The sequence below is a fragment of the Meleagris gallopavo genome, chromosome 5 (genome assembly GCF_000146605.3).
Source record: "Meleagris gallopavo isolate NT-WF06-2002-E0010 breed Aviagen turkey brand Nicholas breeding stock chromosome 5, Turkey_5.1, whole genome shotgun sequence".
Lineage (NCBI taxonomy): Eukaryota > Metazoa > Chordata > Aves > Galliformes > Phasianidae > Meleagris > Meleagris gallopavo.
The window spans coordinates 13,504,015-13,516,859 of NC_015015.2; the positions used below are offsets into that span (position 1 = coordinate 13,504,015).

A 12,845-nucleotide genomic window follows, 5' to 3' on the forward strand; every position below is an offset into this window, starting at 1 on the left:
AAAATTCACCCAAGCCAACGAATGAAATCGGTAACTTAAAGAAATAATAATACTGATATCAATGCAGCACTAGCAACACAACAATTGCCTCTAAATGCAGGGTGCGGTGGAGGCTCCAGCTGGTGGAAGAAGGTCCCAGCGCAGTGGCACAGTGGCAGGGAGCTGACAGATGGGGAGGAAGGTGTCGAAGGAGGAACAGCAGTAGCAGCAGCAGCAACCATGCCTGGCGGCAGGAGAGACAGTCCTTGGGAGAGTCTTGTCCCTCTTCTTTGCTACCAGAAGTTGCCTTTTCCCTAAGTTTTCATGTTTTGTTTGTATGTGTTTATTCGTTTAACCCCCCTCTCCCTCCTAAGTTTACTCCTTTCCCCTTCCAGCAGGTCAAAAAGCAAAATGAGACAGCATTAAAAACAAAACGAATCAAAACAAAACACAACTATTTTCTGTGTGTATATATATATGCATGTATGTATGTATATTTTTATCAAAATATACGCACATAAATATACATGTATATATACATTAAAAAAAGGGGGCAAAGAAACAGAAAAGGTGGTGGGGAGAAAAAGAAGGTTAAGAAAATCCTGTGATGAAGCTCCCCAATACTGTCTTGGTTCAAGGCTTAGTTTTGAGTTGCTCCTGGCTGGTTTCTGATGAGAACGCGCTCTGGATCCACGCAACACTGCGCTCCCACTACCCCTTCTCCTTCCCCGCACCCTCCCGCTCCAGGCTGAGTTCACCTGCGCGGACAGAAGCTGCCAAGGGCAAAAGTTTCACTCCAACAATTTGCAACCTCCTTTCAGCCCAGATTGTGCAATCCCATAACTGAGCAGATCTCTCTTGTGGAGCACCAAAAAATGGAAAAAGAAGAGAAGGAAAAAAAAAAGCACAAAAAAAAAAAAGACGTGCGTTGGGGAGATGTTTGGGGAGAAGTGGGGGAGACACCCACTTCCTGAAGGGAGAGGGGAGGCTGGGAACCTCAAACAGGACTGGTCCTTGGACAGTCTACATCGGTTGCCTTCCGTCAACAAGTGTCCGCAGAGCACAGAAGGTGAAGCCGTGGCTGACATGTTAACTTTTCGGGATAATTCCTGGTAGCAGAGCGGAAACAAGTGGTGTCGTCAGAAACACAGAGAGAGCATGAACAGAACAAGAAACAAACCGAAAGAAAACAAAAAGTAATCATAACAATAAAAAAACCCAAAAAAATACAGGAAGGAGAAAAAAAAAAAACAAATTCAAAAAAGGAGGAAAAAAAAAGAAAAGACAATAAAAAAAAAAAACCAAACAAACCCCAAAACGAAATACTAGTACGAACCTAGGGTTTGGTCATACTGTGGCTAACCCTTTTCTTTTTCCTTTTCTTTTTCCTTTTTTCTTAATTTCTTTTCGTTTCGTTTGTGTTTTTGTGTTTGTTTCTGAGATATATATTATATATCATATATAAATATATATATGTATATATATACAGTCATTCCTTCATACAAAATTTGTCTATAGACAGTTTTGTACTGTTGTGGCAAGGTATATACATCCTTCTAGTTTAGAGGCTAGCTCGCTAAGGAATATTCTTTCATTCTTTCTTGCTTTATTTTTGTTTGTTTGTTTGTTTTTGATTTTGTTTCTAAGTTATTTAATTTTTTATGTGTTTATTTAAGGTTGGTCTTGTAGGCCGACTGATGAGACCATCTTTGCCTTGTCTTTGCCAGCAGGGTACTTATTGTCTCCTCTAGACCCATAGTCATTAGAACCGGAATCGCTCCGCTTGCTGTTTGCGCTATGCTTGGTTGGCGTGCCGGGGGGATGGCTCACCTGCCCGTTCTTCTCGTCTGAAAAAAGTTGTTTAATTACGTCAAAGAAGTTACTCAATGGGCTGCCTGGGTACACAAAACAGAGGAGACAAAAAAAGAAAGAAAGAAAAAAAAAAAAAACGAGAGGGAAAGAGAGAGAAGAGAGAGGAGAGAAAGAGAGAGAACAAACAAACAAATGAACAATGGGGTTTTTAACGAGAAGAACATGATGAGGAGATCCAGAGCCACGTGCGTGGGGGTGTGTGGGGGATGAAGACAATGAGCAGGAAGAGGAAGAGTGTTTAGGATGGGACACCTACAGAAATAAAGAGGCTGGGAGCATCAAGCACCTAGTTTTGTCCTGAGCGGGTGGGCACAGCTGTCTCACCTATCAAGAGGATGCAGCAGCACATCGCTGAAATACGCAGTTCTATTACTTGCAGTCATTTGGCCATTCTGCACTGAAACATCAGTGAACGTAATATGGGATACAGGCAAATCCCATCTTACTGTTGCTGTTACAAATGTCATTGTTGTTTTTTTATGTAGTTGCCAACTGATGCTTTTTGCAGCCCTGCTAAGTTACATGGCTGCACTGGGGATTATGCTTTTCTGCTTGCATTTTGCTTCTGAGTATCTCCTTGCTTGCTTTTTAGACACTAAATTCAAACACTTAAGTGCTCCAAGGGAGAAAGTATTTGAAAAACAAACAATGGCTGACATGACTACATCCATCTGTATGTGTGGTTTGTGGCTTATGCTTACAAGCTTCTAAGCATCTTCAGATCCATCTTACAACAAGCACCTGGAAATGGAAATACTGAATACTGAAGCAGGTTGCTGTGCATGTATTTCTGGACCTGCCAGGGTCAAGAACTACTTTCTCACTGTCCTGAATTTATTGTTTTGCTATAATACAGTCTCCAGAACACAGACATTCATTTCAGTGGAGCTAGGAGCCACAAAAGGATGTAGGACTGCATGCTATTGGAACAGGTATCTCATTAAGCCAGCCAGAGGAGCAGGCTGTAAAAATAACATGGTTTGGCACTGTACATATGTTAGAATGTAATCTCTCATGCCATTTGAAAAAGTCTTTTTGTTCACCATTTCACCTTCTGATTAAATCCAAGATTCATTTTACTAAAGCCATTTTCCAGTGGGGAGCACGATGCATCACAGACGCACCTCCAGGGGCCAAAAGGAACAGACAGACTCTGGACTGAATGTAATGAGTCTTCTTCTAAAACCCTCTAAATGTGGGCATCTGAGAACTCTCAATTAACAAAGCACAAATATTATGTAAAGAGCCTTCATGTGCTTGACTAACAGCTATGGGCCGGGTTCAATTATGCAGCTCCAAGATTGTTATATGCCATGCTTTAACTGGTCCTCAAAGGCCAGACAATCTTCTCTTCATTCCTGACTGCCTTAAGTCCAATGCAATGAAAGACCCAGCTGTGTTTCAGAGCGATGAGCGAAATCAATCCAGGAATGGTCCACCGAGGTTTCATGGCACAGCAGCTTGGGCTGGACCTGCTAAGGGGGATGGGATGTCTTTACAACGACCCTCTGCCTCTCCACTAAAGATGAGACCTGTACAGTAGATTCCTTCTTCACACTCTAATTCCCTTTGCAATTATGTGTACACCTCTGTGCCTCTACATTACTATGGAAGATCATACTTGAAGAAAACCTCATGGTGTTTTTCTAAGTATTGGGACTGTTGGCTCCACTGTTATAACAAATTCAAATCAGCTAATTTATACCCCATCTAAGCGATTTCATCCTCCAGCTCCCAGAAGGCTCCTTGTTTCTGCTGTGCAGTGATGTGGTATGCTGTGAAGAGTGCGACCTTTCATCCCCAAGATGGCAACATTCAGCCCAGAGCAAAGAGGTTTCTTCATAGCAGAGATCCCCATTCACCCACACTTAGTGGAAGCTGGTGGCTTAGATATATTCTATTTCTTTTCACTTCTATTACACACATAAGCAGATTGGTTACCACAGGGGGCAAGTACTGTCTCTGTGTGGTAACTCATCTGAAGGACTTGTAGCATGCCTTCTTATTCTCTAATGGAAGATGCTAGACAGACGTCAACTGTTGATACGCAAAGAAAATGAAAAAAGATAGTATTTGTGCTCTCCAAAACTGAATGTATTACTCTTCTTCTGCTGGCCCATGCTAGCCATGTAGTTGCCGCTTTCCTCTGTGTGGTAACAGGCATTGAGAAAAATCAATGGCTGGCATACAGAGAGATGGATCTCAGTCTTACTCATCTAATTCATTCCTTGCCTTGCCTTCCACAAAACTTGCTGTTTTGTGTTTAACTTACTGCTGGCCCTGTTTCCGTCTATGTGTCGAATTATACCAGTGCCCCAGGCAAATGGTTGTTAGTTTCTGGAAGGGCACCATTCAGCCAACAGATTCAGAGATAGGCCTAAACAAGCAGCCAGGAGAATCAGGTAACTCAAATTCTGGCTAATAAAAGAAAACCTACCAAACTCTCAGCTATTTCTGTGTCAGAACTCCATGAGCTCCACCTGCCTCCTTCCACATGCGTGCAAACGCTTTGCAATAGGGATAGCTCTTCCACATCTATAACTTCTAATTCAGCCTAGGCTGCTCTGAAGGCATGCTGAGCTCATACTCATTTAATATCTGCTCAGACTCATTTCTACTTCAAGTGAATGTTCTCTTTCAATGAAAAAATAAATCAAACACTCAGCCTTGATTGCAGGAATGTGGACAAATCTGGTCGTTATGTGGCTTTGGACCCCTCATCCTCATAAGCAAATGGAGTCAGCAGAGAGAATGGAAAAAGAGCACTAAAAAAAATGCCGGATAGGGAAAGACTGCTAGGTTGGGAGAAAAAGGGAGGGAAGTATCTCTAGTTATTCAGCTGAGCAGTTTATTCAACAAGCTTAGAGGGAAAGAGGAGGGCAGAGAAAGCAGTGCTCTGCAGGAACTGGGGAATTTTAGTTTTCACATAGAAAGGAACAGCGGACAAAAGTACAACTTGCAAAAAGGGAGCAATAAAGCATTTTTTAAATTGTACGTAAATATCTGGTATTTGACAAGTCCTGATACAGGATTTTTAATCATTCTATTAAAATATGCAGCCCCTGTTTCATCCACCCTTTCTCCTTCCCATGCCCTACTGGCTTTCAAGTACCTGGAGATTTACTGCAGCAAAGAGTATTTAACAATCTGCTTTTTCTTTGCCTGTATCACTACTGGATTTCTTACAATCAGCATTTCTCAGGTAAAATTTTAATGGGAGGTAGGAAATCCTTAGGGATATTGAATGAGAGCTACTGAAAAATAAAATAGGCCATTTCACTAACCCCTTCCTTTCTTTGCCTTTCATAGTGTCTGGACTTGTAATTAAAAACTTGGTATTAATCCTTTCACATCTTGCAGTTACGAAAGGACTGATCCTAAGCCAAGCACTACAGACAATCACATTGATGTTATCTATACGACAGCTTGTTAGCCCACGCTCAGACTTGTCTAGATATTGGTCTTTGAACAGACAAAGAGTCCTCACATTTTTCTCGGGGGATATGTAAACATAGGTCAGCTATGCTGGAAGCATGAAAATGGTGACTGTTGTTGCTCCTTTCAGTTTTCAGTTGCCTTTGGGCTGATGCGGCCAGTAAAACAAGACTTGAAAATGCAGGTGATGATCATTAGAATAGTTTTTTTCAGCAATCTTCCACTCCTAGCATTCAGTACAAAACATGTGATAAGCTCTTAAACCTGCAAGCCCATCTGGGGGCCTCAAAGAGACTTTCTCTCTTATTTAAAAATGCGAGATGACATCCCATTTCCTCCGGACAGGGATGAAGGTTTGGCTTACTGATTTTTCAAAACTTCCCTGGTATTTCATGCATCTGTAACTGAGGTCTTCTTTCCCCTTGAGAGCAAACGTTCACCAACAAAAAGAAGGCATGAAGGGCAGCAAGGGTGAGAAACTGTGAGAAGGTTCAGAAGCAGGAAAGGAGGTTCAGAGCAGTAGGTTCACTTCTGTTAGGAGGAGATGGATATGTGCATTTCTGAGTTAGTCCGAGGAGCCAGATGCTGCAAGATGGGGAGGGAAATGGGTTTGAAAACAAGCACTGAAGCTTATGAAAGGGTCATGTATTGAAGGGACGCTAAAGAAATAGATTTATGGAGAAGGCACTAATTTGTGGCACCTGTGTGCAGCACCACCATGGCCAAATTCCTCAAAGTGAATGCATTTTAACACAACAGACAGTAAAAGGAACAAACAGGGCTAGGAATGGGCACTGAGAGGTAAAAGGAAGCTGGGCAGATATCTTGTACCAACCCTCAGAGTACTCTATCTCATTTGCTGTTCTGTAGAAGTGTCACAAGGGCTAGGAGCAAAGTTGAACTGGCACATCCAGGTTAAGAGAGGAAAGAGAAAAGGATGTGATGCACTCCAGGTACCAGGAATGGCACCAGAAGAGGATTCACCTGCTCTGACCTTGCCACGACCCTCAGAGTCCTTCACAGGAGATTAACAAGCGGGGAACATGCAGCTTGTGGACAGGCTTGGAGGCTCTTATCTCTAACTGGAAACTGTTCTTTTGTAACATTTTAAGATAGCCACATAAGGACTTGGTCCTGTTTTGATTCAAGCAAATGGCAGCATTCCCACTGACTTAGTGGAAACAAACGTTCTTGTCCTGTGAAAACATCTCTCTTATATCTATAATGACATTTAATGCACTAATCTTTTTGGTGCTGACCACCAAGTTGAATAAAGCAAATACGTCATCTATGGGATTATTCCGTGCCTTTTCTTTCTTGGTGGCCTAATAAATTATTTAATTTCTGCACTTTTAACTTAGGCTTTGGAAGAAAGTGAATGGAAAAACATTGGTCTGCCTTCTGCCCACCTCTGCTACTTACAACACAAATTCCTTTCCCATTTATCCCTCAGAGGGTTTGTTGTTTGTTTTTGTTTTCTTTTTTCTTTTTTTCATCCCTAGTTTGCTCTTTATCTCAACATCAGCCATGTTTTCAGTGAATCATAGCACAATCCAACTCTTTCCACATAATGCATCAAAACACTTTCTTGATGACTGATAATCTACTCCCTTTCTAACCCATTCTGCCACTCTGACATAGTTCTATCCCTCTTTGTTAAGATTAAGCATGTTTGTTTCCTGTTGGCAGAGTCCCTTTGCCTTCAGTAACAGAAGATGTAACATACAGAACCCACTCCTAGACTATAGGCACTGCAAGGGATGACAGAGAGGTAAAAGTGGCCTGTTTCTCTGTTCCTACAAGATTATTTAGCTTTTTGTTTTTTCTTCTCCAGACCAAGGAACCCCTGGCCTAGGCATTCTACAAATGCAAATCAGAGAGAGGCCTTAAGGAGCTCACTTATTGCCAAAGAAGACTATACAGAGTTTTTGCTCAACTCACTTAACATTAAGTTGGATATATAAGGTTTCCCTCTGCAATGGAGAAGGGTGACTGAAAGGCTGTTGCAGTGTCATGCTGGAAGCCTTCACACAGAACTTCTTCCTATACTATGAACCCACCACCCTACACCACCTGACATGAGCAGAAGGAACTGCTGAAGTTGTAGGACTGGTACTTCTCTAAAAATACAGGAAGTTTGAAAAGCTTTTCAGGTTAAAAGTACATGGTTTTATATTTGCTAGATTTTTGAACTGTCATGATAGATTGACCAGAACGTGTTCTCCCAGTATTTTTTTCCCCGCTAAGTTATATAATGAGATGATTATTTTAGTTTTATTTTGGCCTAGGACTAGAAAATGGGGACAGACTGAGTCCACAGAACAACTTGAGTTTCTTAGCAGGACAAATGAATTGTAACTGGGAAAGACCATTTCCAAAGGAAACAACAGAGCTTCTTTTCCAGAGCCAACAGACTCTGGCAGTAAAAGAGCCAGCTGATAACAGTGTTTGCAGAAACACAATGCTGCTGGGAACTACTCAGCTTATCAGACACTGTTAGCACAGGTGTCCATACTATTGGGAGAATGTGAGAACTTTCAGCTGCTACACATCTGAGTAGATTCGAACCAATCTGACATGTAAATTCTCTATAACCTATCCTTGTTCTTACTCCCCTAAAACATGCCTTCTCCTGTGCAGGAGGGATTCTGCTCAGTCTTGTGTGCTTTCTCTCTTTCATACACACACAGGGAAACTCAGGTCAGCTTCTCCTGTCACAGGCAATATAACTGAGACAGGTCGTTCTTGGGTGATGAGTTAGAGACTGGTGGACGCAGACAGCAAAAACCCAAATATACGTGGCCAATTTCCTAACTGCTACCTTCTGCAAAGCTACAACATAAGTAATTAATTAGAAAACAAATCTCCATTATGGATGAAAAACTCCAACCACTTCAGTGCCACCACACAACATTCAAAAAAGGAGACATGATGATGGAGAGGAAGGAATTGTGTGTTCATTTGGACAGCTGGTGGCACTGAAAGAGCAGGCAAGGATAGAGCTGGGATGAAGAGATACCAGATTTTGTTGTGGAATCACGCTGTTCTGACAAATTGGCTGGTAAAGGACTCAGCCCAAGAATGCTTTGTATCTGTCTGTCCTTTTACAAAGATCTGCCTGCACAAGTGTGTGATGAGAGGGGAAGCTGATGATCTATACTCAAAAAGCCACAACAGATGATATTATTACTGCTACCCATTCTCTTTAAGACTTCAGCTGTTTCATTCAATTTTTTTTGTGTCCATAAAAATGTCAAAAATATATTGGCACTTAATAATACGATTTTTCTCTTTCTGACAGATGGGTGTTTATGTGCGATCTTATGGGCTTTAAGTTCTCAGACCTGTTTCTAAGAAATAAACTCTGTATGCTGGAGAAAAGTTAATTCCCCATTTCCTTTGAATCAATCAATCCCTTCAAGATATGATTCAACTTTCAGGAGAGACCATCTCAGATTCAACTCAGCACAGCAAGCAAATATTCACGTGGAATATCCTGAAGTACTGCTTGTCATAAATAAAGTACTGTTATGTTAAATAAGAGAGGCATGTTTTCTGTATTAGATATTAACAAAGAAAAGAGGAGAAGATTTTGTATTGGGCAGTAGAAGTCTGGTAGAAGTCAAAACAGAATCTGATACATAACAATACATCTGGAGTCATCTTTAGTGCCAAGTTGCCATTTTTATTGCTACCTTCTTCAACAGTGCAAAAATATGAGTAATGAATTGGAAAATAAGTTTCTCCTGAAAGCAGCACTAGAAAGAAGAGAGATACAACTACTGTGTGGTATTTGTATTCGTTTGGACAGCAAATAACTGGGAAATCTGGCTTGAACTATTTGGAAAATCTGACTTATCTAAGTTATCATGATTCATACATTATGATAGAATATGTGATCTTTCAGGTGGGCTTCCTCCTTAGATCTCTCATTTGGGTCCCAATTTATATCCATGTCCATCAAGAATCAGTTACACTCAGAAAGATGAGCAGTGAGCTCATTTATCAGAAATGCTAATAAAGAGAACATTTCTGACAACCTCACAGTGTAACAATGGTGAAGAGAATCCTTCAGCTGGGAGCACAGTATACGTCTTTTTTCTTTTTTTTCTGCAGGTCTTTGTGTTTCTACTCTCAGTTATGACTTCCTGAATGCCAATCACTAACCTTCTCCTCCATTAAAGCTCAAATGGCTACTCTAAATTAAATAGTTACTTCAAATAACACGAATATGGATCACTTCTGAGAGCTTCAAAACCAGTTTTTTGCTGCTCTAACACCAAGAGTCTCTAAGCTGCCACTAAGTTACATGCTGCAATCCCAATATGATGTAATCAATTTTAAACGACAGCACCTCTCCTAATTCCTCAAGTTGCTTGGGATGCTAGTAAGATGGGCTTGCATCTGTATGAATGAAACTGCATTTGCAAGGAGGTATGAAGAGAAGCTTTTACTGCAAGAGGACGTGCAGAGAGGATGATCGGTCATAGTCGGCAATGTAAAGTGTCTCAGAATAAGAAGCAATGTAAAGAATCTAAATATATTCTAGACATTAGAAGCAAGAGATTTCAGTGAGATTCACTGGAAAGATAAGAAAGGCAAGTGGATCTGCTGTGCTTCCACTTTGATCAGATAATTTTGGTGACAGTCACTGGTTCACATGAGGATCCATAAAGCTTCTTGCTTAACTGGTGCCAGGAATTCAGTTTTCAAACTGTAAGCAGCAAAATGGGATGTATAAAAATAAACATTTTTATTTTTCAAATAGTCTTCTGACTATTCTTTTGTCACAGTGTTATGGTCTAAGATTTTGCAAGAAAGTAAGTTTGTGCAATGCCAAGCACAGCAGCAAGATTTGACTGGTGCTGTGCTAATTACACAGTAATAATCTCCCATTTTCTTGAAGTGCTAGTGACATAACTGTAAACTTCCTGAGATTCATGAGGGATGAAAGCAACACGAGAAAACTGCTTTGCTTGGAGATAAAACTCAGCCCCAAACAGCTAGATTATAGAGAATGGGGAGTTTACAGGCTCTCTGGTGAGTGATTCTCAGAAGGTAATGTGAAGAATGAGACAAGCATTTCTGAGTTTTCTGCCAGCAGCCAGCACCTTGGTGAAACATGCTTCCTAAGGACTCTAAAAAATTAGAGACTGTTGGGAAAAGGAGTTATCTAAGGCTATGAAACAGCTTTACTACTGATTCAACCATCCAAATAAACTCTCAGCTCACTTATTAAAGGCCTTAAAGTCATCCAAGCTCATAAAGACAGACTCCTTTTTGAACGAGTACTAGTGAAATGGCACTGTGGGCTTCTGTGTGGTATATATCACAGAATATAATGGTTCCAGATCTAACACATTCAAACTACAAAGCTTGACAGCTTAGTAGTTTGAGTACCTGTTAGAACCTCAGCGTTAATCATACAATCCATTCTTCAATGAGATAGACATAAATAGCAGATTAGATGATAGTAAAGAGGTCTCTCAATCTTGCCTCAAAAGAATCTAAATCTAGCTCACCTTTTTACACCTATGTTGAATTTATAAGGTTTAATGGCAGCACATAAAGTAGTAAAGCTTATTTGTCACTAAACTGATTTGGCTCTGAATACACAAGGGAAAGATCAGCTAAGCTGGAAGGTATCACTTCTACAGGCAGTTTTCAGGCCACAGATTCATTTTAAATGTAAAGGGCTATTATAAGGACAAGTTATTCTTATACACAGATATTAAAGATTTCACAAAAATCAATAAAGTCTTCCTGACACTAGAAATGCTCCTTCCCCTGCTGAAACAGGTGGAAACAAAATAAAATATTGCATCCCTGCGTGCATTTCAACTTGCTCATGAGACAAACAATTTTCTTCTCTTGTGAAACATTGAGAGTTGGCAGCAATTTACCAATGTGCACAGACAGAACTGATACAGCGGCAGCATTTGGACACTGGCAGCTCCTATGACATACCTCAGCTGTACAACAAGAACTGCTCTTCAATGCTAATGTCTAAATGCAAAAGCACATCTCAGACTGATGATGACTGCTAACAGAAGACAAGTTAATATTTAAAGGGCTAAATAAATTTGCCTTGCTGTTAATTACAATGGTTTATATCGAGTGAAGATATTCCTCATTCCTACCACAGCTTTCACATAGTTAAGCCTGGCATAAAACCTCTGATTTGCTCTTCCTGCCCCAGTGTTAACGCTTGCAAAAATGCCCTTTTATGCTCATTCTCAGAATGTGGAACAATGATAATGTCACAAAAATGCTCAGCATAGTTTTTCTTACTCTATTGGCCGTCTCTATATGAACACTGTGCCAACTCCACAGGACTATGCCTGCCCTCAAAGTCACAGAGGACAGTTTGCCAATACTAGGCAAAATCCCACGTCATTCCCCTTTACTCCCCCGACTAAATGTTGGATGAGCTCTCTTGTGCATGAAATAGCTCTTCACATATTTAGTAGGGTGGAATTCAGCACAGTGAATGTCATCACTACTTCCATTTTTTATGAACACACCAAAAGGAATTTGATTCAAAGGAAGCAGCTCCGTTACCTCGACAACCCTTCCCTTCTCTTCTCTAGATCTACCTACATGTTCTGTACAGGCTGTAGCTGCCACAAACCAGTCTCCCTTCTGGCCATCACCTTATTGTCTTTGTCCCTGGCTAGATGGATGCTGACACTGTGACAGCTGAAGGATCTGAGCTGGGAATGAACAGTAATGCTCTATCTGGAGAGGGCATGGGACTGGCTGGTTATCTGTGTAGCTTGATTAACTTGCAAGCAATCAGCAGAATCAGCATTTCAGTATTATCATATGATGTGGATGTCAGATCCAGGCAAGAAAGAAAGGCTTGAGGAAGAAGAGAGATTTGCTGTCTGATAACTTCAAGACAAAGCTGGAGGTCTGCCCACAAGTTAAATGAGTCTTCTTGTAGAGATCAGAAACAGAGTAAACCAGAAAATTCAAAGAAGAAATCATATGAACTCTCCTCAAAGAAAAAAAAAAAAACAACATCAAATCTGCTCTTTAAGGAAAAGAAATCATCTGAAATACAGAACAATTTCTGCTCTCAGTCACACATGCATAAACCTAACGTTATTTCCACTGTGACAACTTGCCTGTGGAATGACTCCAGAAGAACTTCCCTCAGTTTACAAAGAGATGACGCAGGAGTCACAGGTCCAGCTGGAGAGCAGTACCAGCTCAGTGATTACTTCCTCAACAGCTTGTGTTCCCTTTCACAGAGATGTCTGAATTCAACCCAGTTACCAGAATGGAAGTCTTACGAGAACAGATTACTCTTGTACAGAACCTTTCCATACAAGATATAAGAGAAAAAAACCAAAACACCCAATCTTATAGCATTTGGGTATTTCCACCACTGTATTTGGAGGAGCCAGTAGGGCCACAGGTAAAGAAGGAAAGAAGATAGTCCATGTGTGCATAGAAAAGAAGGAAGGCAAGGGATAAGTTAACCAAAATTCATGGAGCCCCAAGCAAGCTGAGATGCAAATTTTGCAGAAAACTCCTCTTTTTTTTTTTTTTTT

At 40.8% G+C, this 12,845-nt stretch overlaps 1 protein-coding gene across 12 annotated transcripts in view; it reads right to left on the minus strand.

The window, feature by feature from the left end:
• Positions 1 to 894: 894 nt before the first annotated feature.
• The window catches only part of BRSK2 (BR serine/threonine kinase 2), a 300,725-nt gene continuing 288,774 nt past the window's right edge, over positions 895 to 12,845 (minus strand). For 10 of the 12 annotated variants that reach the window (XM_031553450.1, XM_031553457.1, XM_031553453.1 and 7 more), the window contains one exon: positions 1,405 to 1,826. In XM_031553450.1, coding sequence (XP_031409310.1) covers positions 1,651 to 1,826 — 176 coding nt within the window. In that variant the 3' untranslated portion in view covers positions 1,405 to 1,650. Of the gene's footprint in view, positions 1,089 to 1,404; positions 1,875 to 12,845 lie in introns of those variants that run through there. The other 2 variants (XM_031553458.1, XM_031553451.1) reach the window with 2 other exon arrangements.